Raw genomic sequence first — 18,178 nt, 5'->3', positions numbered from 1 at the left:
AATATGATTGCATTTCTGAAGGTAAAGCTATGCAGGCCTGTGCCAACTATGTGGTTAATAAAATTACAAGAACGGGTTAGAGAACGTTCTTCATAGGCCACAAACTCAAAAAAAATGTTGACTGGGGGAAAACAATCAGTGCCAAGTATGTTAGTATAAAAAAAGGAGCGTGGTGAGTAAATTGTAAATTGTGCCAGAGGCGCAGTTTGAAAAGCCAGACATTTATGAATGAGAACTAGAAAATGCACAACAAAAGCATGGATATGTGGAGGGCTTTGTTGCATCATGCACAATCAACTGGAAAATATTTTACTTTTTCAGGTTTATGTTTTATTCCTTTCTACTAATGAAAATGAAACCTTCCTTAAATATGCTCTACTCTCAAAACAACAGAGGCACATTTGGTCTTCCATTGCTATGCAGGGTCACAAATCAGACAGTACATAGGTAGATGAGAAATGTGGGGTGTAAGTTTTCCTCCCTGGTGCAGATTACCCTCAAGCCCACAGAGATGTCTGTCTGTATGCTTTTTGTGATATTACGGAGCCTCAGAAGGGCATTCTGGAGTGGGGGCCACATGTCAGGAGATGTGGTCAACATGTGGCACACATTAAATTAGATTGTGGCTAGCCCTTATACAGGACGGCTAGTGGGAGAATTCAATGACTCTACCCTTCTCGCCTTGCACACAACTGCTTCCCCTGTACAACTCTGGGGGTGCACACTACACAACCAGTGGAGGGAAGCATGCCTTCTCCCCACTATACAGAGCCAGCTACACCAACCGCCACAAACTGCACCATCTTAAAGGGATGTGCCCCATCTTAAAATGATGCTCCCTGAGGCACAATCCCTCCCTGTGCTCCCCCAGGAAAGTGTGTCTCTGCACCACCTCCTATTAAAGATGCACCTTAAAGATATGATTTCCCCACAGAATGCCCTTTGCCCACCAATGGAAACTACAACTCACTTAGCAAGAGATGACGGGTGCCTGCTGAGAGTGTGGGGGGCACAATTTAAAGGTCCCCCCCAACAGCTTGAATCATGCCTCCACAGGCATGTCCCCCTTTTTCCCCCAGTGGTCCCTCCTTGCAGCTCCCACGTATTAGCCCTGTGGGGAGGGACAGCAGCAAAAGCACCAGCTCTCCCTGAAGCTCCCAGCTGTTTGCTGCTTCCTCTCCCCATGGCCACAGCTCCCAGCTTGCCAACTACAGCAGCTGCTTTGCAGGGAGGGGGCCCAGCATCCCCCACATGTCACCTGTCCTAATTTTGGGTGCCTCAGTTTCTGAGTGCTCAGTTTCTAATACCGGGGCCTTATTTTTTTTTCCAACTAACGTCAACTGGAGGTGTGGGTATACTGCATGTCTGGAAGATCTGGCACTATATGTCTCAATTTGGACACCAGAAATCGAAGTATACTTAGTTAGTGGCTACCTTCGAAAATCCAGGCCCAAGTCCTCAGAATTTCATATTGCATCATCAGTGAAAGCCTGGGAAAAGGGATGTCCCCTCCAATTCTTTCTAAATGTAGTCAGTTTTGTACTTAAATGTGTTTGTGGTGAGAGCAATTTTCAAAGGTTTTGTCCAAAAACTGAGAATTCCCTTTTGTCACATCCTACAAGTTTCACACTTGGTACATATTGTTCCACCATTCTAGAAAAGCAGAAGTTACCCATACATAGATAGATCACAGATACAGATGTAGACTTTAGGTAATCTAGGCCTATGCTATTTAGGATATATAGATTTTGATCTGTACCCTGAATTTAATCTGGGAGGTTATTGGCAGCCACCACGGAAAGTGAGCCAGAGATGTGATATGCTTTTGCTGGCACAGTTTAGTTAGATGGCAGGCAGCTGTCTTCTGGACCAACTGGAGCTTCTGAGTGGCTTTTGTAGATAATCCCAGAGAAAGTCTATTGCAAAGGTCAATCTTGGAGAGAATGAAGCTATGGATGACAAAAATGAAGACTACATGAAAAGAAGGCCCAAAATTTTCTTTGCCAGCTATTCCGAAAGAAAGTTATTTCTGGTCAATTTCTAGAAGCATTAATGAATATTGATGATTGTGGGTCACTTTTACAATGGTCAGGCAAATGCCCTCGATTTGTAAAGTGGTTATAAACTTCCCAACGTACAAAAAAACACCTGTCACAGCTGAGCAACTCACTTCCTTGTTGTCCACATTGAGCTTTGTCACATGTCTTTCAACTCTGGTGCACATCGGGAAGGCCTGTCAAGGGCTACACTATATATGGGTCCGATGAAAAAGAGACATAGAGATGAGTTTCTCAGCACACCGGCAACCATGGAGTTTATTCAGTCCCATATTAATTATTATCATTATCTTCCCCAGTGATTTCACATGGATACTGAAAAGAGGGTAGTAGTGGTGTCTGAACTGCAACTAGGACCACCAAATGAGACAACAGTTGGAGCTCAGTACAGGGTTTCAGGTAATAGTAACAGACATTCCAAGCATAATGCAATTTTCTTTTGTTCTTTTCTCTTGCATTTTAAGACCACCAATAGTTACAGTACAGCTATTCTTGTAATGACTATTGCATATGGGTGTTTTCATAGAAGTCCAATGAAGAATAAAACCTGCTGTTCCTTGATGAGACAAAATCTTTCCATTATGACTTCATGCTTTCTTTACCAGAGCAAGCAAGGTGATTATATTACACAACCAGATTGTCATGCAGCTTCAGTTAAACAGATGCACTGTTTTCTTCATCAGATGAATTTAAGGGGCACCAGAACAGCAGCAGTAGGCAAGACAGATTCTGACTGTAGGAATGGCTTAAATATTCTGAGATGAACTTACTTTAAAAATTGATTCTTCTACTGTCAGTCCAGAAATTACTTGGAAGTTTAAAAAAAAATTTCTTATCAACTGTAAATTTTTGTAACTTTCATTTCTGAAAAAAAAACCCTACAACTGGTGACAGGGAACAATTAATAAAATGACCACAAATAAGGCAGGAGCCAAACAAAAAATGAGAGCTAAGAATCCATATCATAGAACAAAATATTGCGATACAGTGAGATATCAGTAGAGAGTCAGTGAAGCCATCTACCTAGCTAAAGAGGAACAAAGATCTCTCTGAACAATTCAAGGAATATTAATACTTCATAAAATGAAATAAAATAGTGAAAGGATGCCAGCCAAAATGGGAGAATTTTTAAAAATCCAACAGCTACAAGCACAGGTGGCAGCAGTTCCCTAAAACAGATGGGAAAGTTCTAAATGTGATGTACCTAAAAGACAATCTTTGCATCACATTGCATAAGCAATGTGCATGGAGGAGATGAAGGTGCCATAAATAAGCAGATGGCCATCAGGGGCTACCAAAATACTTACAATGTTTGTTAAGTCCGTTGCCTTAAAAAGAGACTCCAATATTTTGTTCAGAATTAGAAAGTTTGTTATCTCTACCACCTGCTAATTTAGTTAACTGTAGTTCTCCAAGTATGGATGAAGATGCTATGCTAGACATGAAAATTTGCCTCACCCTATTCCATGGAAAACCAGATCTTCTAATCATCAAAAGAGCTGAAAGAAGGTAGACTAAAATAACAAGGTAAAAAAGGGTGCCTGAAGTTTTCAAGACAGCATGTGTAGGTGCCATTTGCATCTTTGCTTCCATGCACATATCACTGAAAGCATACATTTCATTTCTTTCAAAAAACACGGTGAATTTGGGACAGGTCCAAAAGAAACAAAGTAGAGCTCCCTTTTGGGAGCCATTTCTACAAGTCAAACACTGAGATTTATGAGGCTGTGGAATAATCTTCCAAGGGAAGAAGTGAAACTCTCATGGCTGAGACCATTGAAGACTAGTCTGGACAATTCACTAGAAAATATACTACAGGGACCAATCCAACATTGAGGAGGATGGAACAGATGACTGGATAGGTCTTTTTCTTCTCTAATTTCATAATGTGGCTGTGGCCAGTCTAATGTGATTTAGCTGGAATTGAATTTAATACATTTTCATTTAGGGTTTAGGAAAGATTTTAACAGAGGGCAGAGGACGAGATTTTCAAAGGAGTTTATAAGGAAGTTAGGTGCCCAACTCACATTGAATTCCCAAGGGATTTGGGTGCCTAACTACCTTAGGCCCCCTTGAAAATATCAGGCAGAGATTTTTCTTTATTCCCCCTTGACCTAATCTGGTCCTAATATTTAATCTCTTCCTACCTGAAGTGTAGACTCAGTATGAAGGAGATTCTCTCAATAAACAGTAATGTCATTCAGTTATGTGTGAAATTTGCAGCACTAATATAGCACATGTCCTAGTTTGCTTGGTATCCTAAAGAAATGAGATCTTATTGGAAATTCTCTCTAAGGAGACTGACATTATTTGGAATTTACTGCTTAAGTAACTTAATCTTATAACCCAATGTAGGACTAAAACATGAAATCATATCCCACAGGTTTCGGTGAAATTAAAAACTTTTAAAAAACCACATACACCAGAGGATGTGTCTTTAGTATAAATGGCTAATTTGTCATAGGTGTGTCCACAAACACCCTTGTAATATCTCTGAATAGCCTGGCCAGTAGCCCCCTAATGTCTCACCATGCTTTACAATCCAAATGTTCTGCTGACACTGCATTAATCACTAGACCCCTTCAGAAGGAGTGTAATGTTTGTTAGGCTTCTAACATGAGGGATGGGAAGTACAGAGAGCCCCCCTCTCTTTTCCACATCACCCTCACATCCTACAGAAACACTTTCCTCTCTTTCTTTGCTTTTCTCCCTTATTTCGTCTGCCAGAAGGGAGGTTCCACATAGTGAGCTGAGAGTCTCATGGCCTACCTCTACCCCCAATACATTGTATGCCCATTTTCTCAGCTGTCTAGCAAGCACAGTATCAGCTTCATTTATTTCCCCCCCCCCAAAAAAAGAGCCCTTACTTAATGTCACCAAATATGTTGTGAACTCTCAAAAGCCCAACTTTCACCATCAAATATGGGCAGGAAACACGACTGTATCTCAGGACAGAAGGATAAGGATACTTTCTGGTGGATATCAACAGTCCCAATAGTTTTATTAATGATGGGCCTGAAACAACCTGATTTTCTGTTTCAAATGAGATCTAGTTACTCCCCTTTGTTTAGAACTTCTAAGAACCAAAGCTGGAGCTATGTATCTATCCCATTCACTTAGGTTTTCATTTGGTTATGGTCCATCTGAGAGATGCCGCTACAGACCCTCTTCATTTTGCAGAATCAGGAAAAAAAATTCTGACAGAGGGAAAACAGCTTCCGCATAGTTAGGAAAATTAACTTCGGTGTATGCTTTATTGGTTTTATGACAACAGGCCATCACTCAATACTCACCAAGTCTAAAAGTAAAAGATCGCTAATGCGCCTACATTTCCAAGGTACCAAAAATGGCCAAAAGCATGTAGGGTAATCATCAAAAAGATGTTTGCAACAAACCAGCAGAAATTAATGTACACCTTATGAGCAGAAAAGAACAACCAATAGCAAAAAGCAGATTAATAGGGAGTATAGAGATTGCTATTAGTAAATCAGCAATTACAATAATGTTTCCACATACAGAAACAGCAAATTTCAATTTGTATGACATATAGTTTAGAACAAAACAAGAAAGAGTAAAATCAAAGTTTCATCCCATTATATATGTTTTACCTCCATAACAGTCTACCCTAAATGGCATACAGAAAGACAGCCAGTCTCTGCGAACAGCAAAGTTTAAGATATTTCAACTGCACAGAAAAATAGTCACACCCATTACACACTTAAAATACACCATATTTACCAATGTTTTTAGATACTGCAGTTAATTTCTGGACTAAGCATAGAGAAAACTGGTGATACCGGTGGATACCGGTGCAGTAACCATTGGCAAATGAAGATGTTTTAATGGTGACTCCTGTAAAGTAAGACTTCAGCTGGCACTTGCTAGAAAAGAAATGCTTTCGAAGTTGTGAAAAAAATAAATTGGGAAATTCACTATCCCTTTTCTAGCACCAAAACATTATGTAAGAACTGTATGTGAAGATTCCAAAAGGTCATGAAATTGATAAAAAAATACATCTTTAAACCCCAATTTTCTTCTGCTTTGAGCATTAATCCTGCTCCCCTCTCTCTTTTTTACTTCTACTTTAAAACAGCATTTAAAAAAATCTTTACTGAAACAGTTATTCAGAATCAGCAACCAATAAATCTACAGATTAGAGCAGAGTGAAACTCTCAGGTTAGTTCATCTGAGACAAATTCAAAATTGATATTCCAAATCACCAGTTGTAAAAAAGCAAATGGTTTTTATGTTGTAGAGGTCACATAGTGGTCACAAGTAAATTCTCAGGGTCACTTAAGGCCTACATCTTCTTAACAGATATTTGCTCTTCAGATGTTTCTTCCAGTGATCTACAAATTCATCTGTATTCCCAGATTAAATCTTCCAGTTTATGGACAACTCAGGAGGTTTCAGAGGAGTGTTAGTGAGGAAATGTGTGGTATCAACATGAATGAGCTTTAATTTTCTAGATGCAACAGCACAAACGTCATATACTCTATCCCCATTTCAGCTTCTCTTTCATGGAATACAGACACTTCCTCCAGTCTTTGTACTGGATTATGTTTGGCAATCAAAGGATACACTAAATATATATCTACAGTGTATGATCACAGATGTAACTATAAATAAATGTGCATTCGTGTAGGTATTACAGTTATAATAAAAGGTTTTATACATCTGTATAATCCACAAGTGAATACTATCTCCCAACAGCTGCTGCTGCTTACTCCAGCCTCCAACTTTTAGCTATGGCATAGTATAAACATAATATTATGACTGTGGGCAATTAAAACAATACTTTTATATTCATTCATGATGGAAAGCATGTGCATGCTACCCTGGGCACTGCTTCACATAGCAGATGTTACATCCCTTATAAATTATGTTTCATAATCTAATAATTCAGCAGCAGCAGCCACAGCCAGTAGGTATTCACACTCTAGATTTAGGCCTTGATCATACATGTGACTTCAGTAGGGTTCTTGTGGATGCACACATGACACATGGCTGGACTGGAGACCTAATTTCCACCTCTAGTAGCCTGAACCAGGGGCGGAAAAGGCAACTTTCTGGGCCATACTCGCCTTAGTAAGGAGCAGATTCTGCTTTGGAGGTTAAGATGGTGGAGACGCAGAGCACTTATCTATGGGAAAATCTGATCTACCACAGAAGCCCCATCTAATAACTTTAAAAAAAACTAACTCCAGCTCTTCAAGGGGGGTTAAATAAGAGAAAAGTCTTTTAAATGAGCTCCCTGCTTTCTAGTAGCGCCTACAATTCTTCCTTCTCAGGAATGGGTTTATTTCTTGGCCTGGAGAGGGAGCAGTGATATTAGGTGATAATGTTGTTTTGCACATATCTGGCTTTTTATTTTTTTGTTAAATTCAAAGCACAATTCCAATCTGCGAACACACTGAGGATTTGGAGGCCCCAAACTATAATATGGTGTATGACCTCTGATGACTCTTGGGAGGGAAGGGGGTTGTGTTTGTTTTTAATGTGAATATTGTAATTAATTTAGTCTCAAAATGCATCCAGCTAGATGAGTCTGACAGAAGCCACTGGTGGGACCTGCATGGGCAATACATTTAAAATGTTTATGTACATGTTAAGGACTGAGACTGCAAGTAACTGTAGTGGCTGCCCCAAGAGAGCAGCTCATTACACTGATACTTTTCAGTCACACACCCAGCTGTAAGGACATCACACCACTACCTCATTAGCCTGGAAGATACACAATGCCTCCAGAGACCTAATGGACCAGAGTTTCAGCTGGTGTAGCTTCACTGAAGTCCAAGGAGCTATTCTGATTTACACCAGCAGAGGACCTGGCCCTTCATTTTTAATTTTCTTCTGACCTAGTCCTAGAAAGCCCTCAATGCACAGAACTAATGTAGATTTTTCAACAGGCAAGGAAAGTGAAGCAGATTCACTGATGAAATTCATGAAGTTCTGGGGAAAAATCTCCACTCCCCCCCCCCACACCCCATTCTTTTAATTTTTATTACCAATCCTCTGTTTTATGCTATTTATTGCTTTCTATCCTCTGGAGAGAAACCACTTTTCCCCCACCTACAGAATATCAACAGGAAGCTTTCTTCTTCTTCTTCTTCTTTAATAGTAATAATAATAATAATAATTAATAATAACACTAACTGAAATTGGTCCATAAATGAGAAAAATGAGTCATGACTGGCTAAAAACAGTCACAAACAGAGTCAGTAAGTTTCCTTGGCCCATGCCACTTCCCGCAGCCCCCATTGGCCTGGAGCGGCAAACCGCGGCCTGTGGGAGCCACGATCGGCTGAACCTGTGGACATGGCAGGTAAACAAACCGGTCCGGCCTGCTAGGGGCTTTCCTTAAACAAGCGGCGGTCTGGCTTTGAGAACCACTGTTCTAGACAAATCCTGGACACATAATCAGAATGTATGTAACATACACAGGCCCAGACCCTCAGCTGGTGTAAACCAATGTAGTAACCTTGAGTTCAGTGAAGCTATTCCAGTTTACACCAGTGAGGATGGCCCAAAATGACTGGACCATTCTGTTTCTGGAATACTAACAGTTATTGCCCATCAAGAAAATATGATGTAGTCTGCTTTATCCTTGTGAATATCCACCAGTTAGTACAGCTGGTTGAAAATTTTATTTCAAGTTTTGTTTCAGCAGGAATTTTGAATGTACACATATGCATATGCCTCCATTCATTGGCACTGCCACTGGAAGTTTTATGTACTCTAATCTACTCTGATTTTTCGCAAGTGCTGACTAACATTCACAACTCCCATTGACTTCATTGGCAGCTGAGGATATTCAGCACCTCTGAAAACCTGCTCATAAAGGTACAAGGAGAAGAAAATAACTATAACTGAGTAAACATATTTACTTTGTCAAACTGCTAAACCTTTTTTTAAACGAACTTCATGATGCTGCATATAGTAACAAAGAGTTAGTTGAAACTTCTGTTGAATATGCTAGTGCCTAAATGTCATAGGCCATGTCTACACTAGCACTTATGTCAGCCAAACTTTTGATGCTCGGGGGTGTGAAAATACCACACACACCCCCCCAAGCGACATAAGTTTTGCCGGCATAAGTGTTCATGTGCCCAGCGCTATGTGGGTGGGAGACGCACTCCCACAACATAGCTACCGAAGCCCTGAGCTGGTTTTATGATGTCGATGGGCGAGCTCTCTCCTGCCAGTATAATGTGGCTACACGAGCGCTCTTACAGCTCTTATTACGGCTTTAATAATCCAGCTGTGTCACTGTAAGTTTGTAATTGTAGACATGGCCATAGTGATAAGCCATGCCATGAAATGCCAAAGATAAACAGGTATTGAGTAGTCACACATACACCCCCCGCCCCGTATCCCCCTCCCTTGCATTTTGTCTTTTCCTGCATGTCCAGGACAATGAATGCTTTTTAGCTGTAATTAAATGTTCCCCAGTTAATATGTATCCAGCATAACTGCTAATGTTCAATAAATCTAGTAATACATGAGTGATTACTCACCTCATCAACTTGAGGTTCTTGAGCTTGAGGAGCATTGGGCACAGGGGAATCACAGTCTGGGCTATAATGCTCACAATAATCATACGCTGCTCTGGGATCAGGTACAATCAATAGTTGCTGGATATCACCCTGCAGATCAGCATAAATAGATTAAATTAACAAAAACAAATATCATTGCAGGTCACAGAAGAAAACAGGAAGTGTAAAGCATACATCAGATGCTTCATTATATGCATCAAATAACATTTAAATAATCTATAGATGACTTAATTTCAATTTAGACTTTTTTGCCATTGACCTCAATGAGGCTAGGAGTGCATTCTGGAATTTTTTGAAAAGCCATTTTGAAATTATTTTTTCCTCTGCTTGTTTATTAATGTTTTGGTTATCCAGTCAGGGAGCAAAAACATGTAATAGAGGTGAAAGTCACACACCACTGATGGTAAAATAATCAAGGGAAACCATTTGTGAATAACCGATAAGATGAAATATATTTGCATTTAATCCACTTACTGTAGCAAAAAAAACAATTTATTGTCAACATAACACATTTTTTTTGTAACTCCAAAGTTGAGGACATGTTCTGGAAGTCTCATTTGCTGTCAGTAAACACATTTAGCTCCCATAACTGTTAACGGGACTTATTAATGCATTTCAAAGGCAGAACAAAATTCCTGTGATATCAGTAAAATCAATAAGAAATACATTCTCAACTTATTAGGAATTGATCTGCTTGTAACACCATCGAGCAAATAAAGCTCTTCTTTAATGTTTTAATCTTATTTTTTTACACTTTAAGTAATTTACAGTTGGCCCCGCCACTCCTCCTGCATTAGTCTTTATAGTCCAGTAATCTACCAGAGACAACAGATGCACAATAGTTATTCATGCTTAAATTTTCTTGACTTAATTACATTTATTTGTATGTATTGCTTCTGCTATTCTGAATGACAGCTTTACCAAATAGTATTGGTCAGATTGAAGAGCTACATCAATTTATATCAACTGGACGAGCTGTAAATCTCTGCTTGAATATTTTATTTATTTGGAAGTGAGGGGGCTGGGAAGTTACAACTCCTGAGCTATCATTTTCATGCTTTAAGTTTTCATACTTGGTTAGTGGGAACAACTTAGTCTAAATTCCTAGGATTTAATTTGGGGCACTTCCTACTGCCAGCATGAAGCTCAGCATGCAAGCAATCAGCGTTGTAATTCCAAGAGTTTGTATCACAACTGTATTACAAAACGGAGAGTAAAAGAAAAAGAAAAAGAAAGCTAAAATTAAACCCAATCATAGTCTGTTTCAATGACAAATGGAACCACAATAAGTGATATCTGAACATACAATATGAAATGTATCAAAACAATTGTTCTACCAGTTAATACAGAATGTTATTTTCTTATCTATCCCTGTGTATAATGTGTAAAAACAACATCATACCAGAAAAGACTCACTACTCTGGATAGCAAAAATAGCACTGCTGAAAGCCCCAGCAAGAATCATATGTTGATCATTTTTTAAGGCAAGCTTTCTGGTTCCCTAGTTTATTTCTTAATGTAGTGACACCATTTAAACTATTTAAAGAAAATCTGCCAATATGTCCACTATAAAATCCTATTTTCATGGGTTTATTATTCAGGCACAAATATAATCTTGCTGAAGTTTAGCATATGTTCTAGGTCAAATCCTTAGTACAATTTTTTTCCTGAAATGGAATTTAGCGGGTTTATTGGTGCTTCTATTACTTGATATTTTTAAACATGTACCTTAACAACAACATTTTATTCTGTTTTTACAAAAATGAAGAAAAAACCTATCAGTTTGCTTTTGCAAGTTAATAATAAAGTATTGCAAATGCAAAATTTACAAAAGAGCTGTGAAAATTCACAATTATCTCAAAGCTTTCAAAGTGACTATAAACCTCTTAATAGCTATTTTTTAAAAAATAACAGTAGTTGAAAATTTTTCCATATACATATTTTGGAGAAATTAACACTTTATACAGTATTGTTTCCATATAAAAGGCAAAGTTACAGAAAGCAAACCCCCAAAATCCCTCCAGCTCTGCTCATAACTAAAAAAAACCTTTGCATTTCTACAATATTTACCAAAGCATTTAATATATTTGTACAGTATTTGCCAAATTGTTTATCATATTATCTGAGCTGATATATTTAGTTAATTTGCAGTAACTGAATATGCACCTCAAATCTACACACTTGTTAATCCAAAAAGTTTTATTCAGTGAAACTGTAACTATCTCATGTATTACATTTACTTCATAGGCTGTCAGATCAGTTGTCAGAAAAATTCTATAAATATTGTTAGAAGTGTATTGATAGATACAACAGTCTAGCAAACAGACATGTGACCTCTCATCCAGCTCTGTCATTGACTCTGTAACATGATGTAGGATAAGACTCTTAATTTCCCTGTGCCTCACTTTCCCTGTGTGTAGAATAGGTCTATTAATACTTCCTGATCTTTGTAAAGTACTTTGAGATCTACACATGAAAAGTACTATATATGTGCTAAATATTTATCATAATTATTCTTAAGGTAAACCCCATGGGGTGCAACTTACTCCTGTGAGTGGCTGTCAGTGTATGACTAATGCCTGAAGCTCCAGTACTAAGTGTTCCTGGAAAGAGTAAACAGTTGTTCTTATACCCTGCTGCTCCTCACCTTTCCTCCAGCCAGATCAATACTGAGTGAGTGAAGGGAAGGGTCAAGCTAGAGGGAGCAAGCAACCAAAGGAGTCAGTTTTGATGGAGAAACCCAGATAGTTTGAGTTCTCTTAAGACCCTGACCCTTATCCTGCTGGACCCCAGCCAGCACTCTCTTCCTTGGGTGAAAAAAAGGCAAAGACTATGAAGAATCTCCAGTTCAAACAGCCTGCTGTGGACGACCCAGCTGCTTGTGTTCTTGAGATGCCCATATAGATCAGCATCCATACTGACTCAGCTGTTGTGAGTATGCACAGGAATACCTCAGAAGCCACTGTCTATTTAAGCAAAGCAACTGGGGTAAGTCAGTCAGTAGGCTGGATTTTGCTTTGCACTGGACTTACACACCACAGAATTTTGGCATGGGATTGTTGTGTAGGACTATACATTTATACAGGACAAAAAGCTCTCCTTTTGTTTTTATCCTTTGGTTTAGGTTCCTGAAAATTGTTTAAAGATACTCCTGATCCACTGATTGCACTTTCCAGCACTGCCCATCTGCCAGCGATAGGCCCACATAAAAGGGGAGCTTTAAAAACAGCTAGAGAGCATTCCGTTTCTACTCAGGCAACTAGGGCCACCACTCTGAGGTCTCAGGACCCAGTGGTCCAGCCAGCCAGGAATGTGGGAGGTGTCGATAAATTGATTGATTTTCTTGTTTGTTTTATGGAGAATTACCTTTTCCTTTTTCCGCCTTTCCCCTCTCTTTGGCCCAATCAACATATTCCCTTTGTGCTAGGAGGTAATGCTGTTTGTGTTCTGATTGGCTTTTTGGCTTCTTAGAATACTTGTATATTGTACTGAAATTGTCTTGGAGTCAGGGTGACACCCTTTATTTATATATTATCATGAATGGTGGAAGCACTGTTCTAACACCACTATTCTAGTTATTACTGAACAGACGGCACCACAGATTAGTCAACAATACCATCCCAACCTTCAAACTCAGGCTCCACACGTACATTCAGCTGGTACTCCATCTGGCATCTACAATCTAAATGCCTTAATATCATTATAGTAATCAGTCTTGGGCGATATTTTCATAGCCATTTATCTGACAAATACACACTCATTTTCTGTTTAAGAATTATCCACAAAAAGACTTTGATTTTCACAAATGTATTCATTGATTGTAAATATTTGTCTTTATGAAAACATATTTCAGCTATGTGAACAATCTATAAGTACTCAATTTTCCTACACTTTCAAACCCAAGTCCCAAAATGAAAATGGCCTCATTTTCAGAAGTGTTGAGTACCCATAATTCTAGATGAAGTTAAAGTGAGCTGTGGGTCATTGACACTTCTGGAAATCAGATTCTATATCTATACTTAGGCACCTAAATGATCCCTGTGTTACGCTACCCCTGAATAAAATGTGCAAGACAAAAGATGAGTCTCATAGTATAAAAATATGAGAAGGGGCACAAGAAAAAAAGAATTGCAAAAGTGGAAGGAAATGTACAAATTTCTTCCTTCAGCAGGGAAGGCAGAGACTGGACTGCATAGTGTTGATGGTGGTTGTATCTAAAAGGAGTTAAGGTGAGCTAAAAAATCTAATGGAGACCCAGAGGAAGGGATGCAGACAGAGTTTACTGAGACAGACAATATGATTACTATATGCTATTGAGCTTCTCATTCCATTTAACAGTTTGAGTGGCACTAAAGTCACAATTATGCATAAATTTCCTCACAATTTCAGCTCATTGCTTTAATTCAGGCAATCCTATCCATGAAAGGATGTACGGATGCTGTGTAAGGAGTTTTCCAAATCCAGAGGTTTGGTGCCTCTGCTGAATCAGGCTTCCCTTCCTTCTACCTACAGGATCTGATATTAGAGATGAGTAGGAGGACGGTATAAGGACTGCTTTACTCTGAGTCAATGATGATACACTTATATATAAATTTTCAAACATTGTTTAGCAGGTAAATATAATTACCTCCATTATCGAGGTGAGAAAACTGAAGTCTATGGAGGCTAAATGACAGCCTAGGTCATATAGTAACACTCCAATTCAGCAAGGTACTTAAGCATGTGCCCTACTTTAAGCACATAAGTAGTTCCCTTGTACTGAATGGGATTACTGACATGCTTAAAGTTAGGCATGAGTTTAAGAAGTTTGCTGAATTAGGGCCTAAATCAGTATCAGAACAAGTGCCTAAATGACTATGTCATGGTAAGTGATTCATTCATCTCCACTGACCCTCAACTGTACAGTGGGAATAGTGATGCTTACATGGCTGTGGACATCTTAATTCCTTTGTATTTGGGGATTTGGTTTATAATTAAAAGCACTGAATCTGATCCAAAGCCCAACAGAAGTAAGTGTTTCTGTTAACTTCAGTGGTCTTTGACTCAAGCCCCCAGTCACAGATTTACAGATGGGGAACCTAAGATACAGTGAGGTGGAATAACTAACTTGCCTGGATGGCATTGTGATTTAGGAGATAAGACATAGTACTAAGTCAACAGACCAGGATTCCAATTCTGATTCTGATAATGAATTGTTCTATAACCTGTGTAACATCACTTAACCTCTCTAACCTCCATTTCCTTGTATGCAAAATAGATTCATAGATACTAAGGTCAGAAGTGACCATTCTGATCATCTAGTCCGACCTCCTGCACAGCGCAGGCCACAGAATCTCACCCACCCACTCCTATGAAAAACCTCACCTATGTCTGAGCTATTGAAGTCCTTAAATCATGGTTTAAAGACTTCAAGGAGCAGAGAAGCCTCCCTCAAGTCACCCTGCCCCATGCTACAAAGGAAGGCGAAAAACCTCCAAGGCCTCTCCAATCTGCCCTGGAGGAAAATTTCTTCCCGACCCCAAATATGGCAATCAGCTAAACCCTGAGCATATGGGCAAGATTCACCAGCCAGATACTACAGAAAATTCTTTCCTGGGTAACTCAGATCCCATCCATCTAATATCCATCTCAGGGGATTAGTCCTATTTACCCTGAATATTTAAAGATCAATTACTTACCAAAATCCCATTATCCCATCATACCATCTCTTCCATTAACTTATCAAGTAGAATCTTAAAACCAATAGGGATATTGATATTCACTTAGTAACATTGTTTGTAATGTGATCAATAAGTGAACTTTATTATTAAAGTCAGTCACTGATAAAGATGATGATGTAATTGAGAAGCTTCTTGCCAGCCATTTGCTTAGTCCATGTGGCATTTGGGGGTCTCCTCCCGGTCCTAATTAAAGATAACCCAACACTTATATATTTAAGAATATTTTGCACGAAATATCAGCTAAAGTTTTGATTTTTTTAATTGCGCCAATTTCATTCTGGTTTTGCAAACTCAAAAATAGTTGAATATTGACCAAAATATTGACCCAGTTATAGCTATTCACCTATTTCTCTATAATATGTTGTTTCAGAAAAGTTTTGGGTTTCTTAATCAGTTCAGAAACATTGGGCGTCCTTCCTGTTGTTTATCCATGTTGATATTCAGCTGTTGAAATTTCATTGTACCACTCAATAGAGAAGTTGCATAAGAGTCTAACAGGGAAGGAACAATTGATAGCAGCAATGATGTGAGAAGATCGGAGGGACAGGACAATGGTATGTAATTCTGTGCCCTGAGCACATAATTGGTTAGCCCTAGATGAAAGTCCCGGGATCTGGCAATGCATTAAAAATATCCCCTTATCCAAGTAGCTCCACAAATCTCAAGTGTACATTGGATATTACACATAAAGTGAAACCTGCTGAAACCATGTTCCAGCAAGATATGATACATGCCACCTTACATGATCCTCTTTTGGTCAGTAAGCTACTCTCTGACAACAGCATGCCTGACAGTACTACTAGAGGAAAGCAAAGACCAGAGTAGCAGCGCAGAAAGAGAACCCTTCCTGCAGCTGACTCCTCCTGCAACATAATTGGGAGTTCCAATCCCATGCAGTGGACACATTAGGGTGGGAGGACATGCCCACTCCTGCCTATGGGGACTTTTGCCAGGAAATTTTGTAAGGGAGCGCTGGTCCAGCTCAGTATTAGGAACATGAGGTGAATCTAAAACTTTGGAATTTTCTCTATGAACTTTTAAAAGGCAAATGAATAACAAGCCTGTGCTCCCAGTTTTACATTGTAGAGCATATTAAACTAAGTAGTGATGTTCAGTAGACCTTCTGTAGTCTATTGAAGATCAAAATCCTGCACAGCTCTGAACAAAATAATGAGCTGTTTATATGAAATGGGACTCGAAAACACAATTCACAGAAAAAAAAGTAAACTGTAAACTTTTCTTTCCAATTTTGCATATTACATTTATTCTGATGCATATACTTCTGTGGTCAGCCTCACAGCATTAATATTTAGTGTTATGTCAACATCACTCTTTAAGAATCTTTGTTGAAATCCATAATAAGAATCAAAGACAAGGGGAAATACCAATAGCTGTGGTTTGCGACTTTTGTGATGATGTAAGTGCCATGTGGTCTAAAGGGACTAATTCTTTAATTATTATATGGAATAAAGATTTAGTGGATCCTACTTACAATAAAGGTGAACTCACAAAAATAGTCTTAGATATCATTTGTCTTTAGGTCTGTCTCAACCACAACCACAGGGTGTAACTGCAGATTGATTAGACATATGCAAGAGAACTTTGATCTAGCTAGCTCAGGTAGCAGAGCCATGAAGCCACAGCAATTTATGCTTCAGCAAAGACTAGCTCAGTAAGTAAAGACCCAGGATTCTAGTTGGGTTTCTACAGCCCACACTGAATCATGTACTGCCACAGCTTCACTGCTCCTGTACCTGAGCTAGTGAGATTAAACCTAGCTTGGGTATGTCTGCCTGAGCTTCAATCACACCCCATGACTACAGTAAAGACACATTCTTATAGACACAATGGGCACATTTTACTTCACTTTTAACTACATAACCTCACTAAAACTCCCTAAATACAGTATATTATTCAAGTGTTCCCAGTCAAGTATACCATCTATATTCCCTTTGCTTATGATCTCGGTGTCTCTTACCTTGATAAAAGATAACATCTCTAGCATCACATACCAGTATTATCTAAGGCAGCAAAGTAAACAGAAGTATTATCACTTTCAAAGCCATGAGTGCAATCACACCGTCATATGAAGGCAAGAAGGGAGACACTATTGTCTCTCCAATCCATAATCATAACTATTAACAGTCTAGTTCCCTAGGTCTAAAAGTAGTCAAACATTACTGTCTGGATCTCTAAGATATTCTTTCCTTTAAAGATAGACTAATAATGACTTAAGGTGAAATTTGCCTCTGTGCAGAAGGCCAGCACATGGTCTATGCCAGTGGTTCTCAAACATTTTTTGTGTGGACCACTTGAAAATTGCTGAGGGTCTTGGCGGACCACTTAATGATCTTTCCAAATGTTGTTTGTACCATTAGCTAACTATTGTAAAGCGCTTTGGATAAATCTGCTATATCAAAAAACATAATAATAATTAACGTTTTTTGTTCTGCAGATAAAAGCACACAACTCATATTTTAATATCAGTAGTCTTACCTTTCTAATGCAATGGATGTGCCCATTCTCCCCCACCATGGCAGCCCCTGAGCTGGGGCTGGGAAAGAGGGTGGTCTTTCCCTCTCTCCCATGCTGCACTGCGGCAGCCCCCAAGCTGGGACTGAGAAGGGGGGGGGGATCTCTCCCTCTCTCCCTCACTGCAGCAGCCCCTGAGCTGGGGATGGGAAGGAGGGCGGTCTCTCCCCGACAGCCACAGCCCTGGAGCTGGGGAAAGTCACCTCTTTCTCTGGCCACCACAGCCCTACACGTTACAAATTACCCCCACCCCCTCTTCTCACCCCACTTACCCCTCCCACCTACCCCCATTCCCCCCAAGGCCACTTACATG

General features: G+C 39.3%; 1 protein-coding gene across 1 annotated transcript in view; it reads right to left on the bottom strand.

The window, feature by feature from the left end:
* The window catches only part of COL11A1 (collagen type XI alpha 1 chain), a 240,499-nt gene that overhangs the window by 165,392 nt on the left and 56,929 nt on the right, over nucleotides 1-18,178 (bottom strand). The window contains exon 5 of the mRNA XM_038414607.2: nucleotides 9,575-9,703. Coding sequence (XP_038270535.1) covers nucleotides 9,575-9,703 — 129 coding nt within the window. The remainder of the gene's footprint in view (nucleotides 1-9,574; nucleotides 9,704-18,178) is intronic.

Source organism: Dermochelys coriacea, chromosome 8 (genome assembly GCF_009764565.3).
Source record: "Dermochelys coriacea isolate rDerCor1 chromosome 8, rDerCor1.pri.v4, whole genome shotgun sequence".
In the NCBI taxonomy this organism is placed as follows: domain Eukaryota; kingdom Metazoa; phylum Chordata; order Testudines; family Dermochelyidae; genus Dermochelys; species Dermochelys coriacea.
The sequence above is the reverse complement of the archived record's forward strand: the minus strand, read 5'-3'. Positions and strand labels throughout refer to the sequence as shown.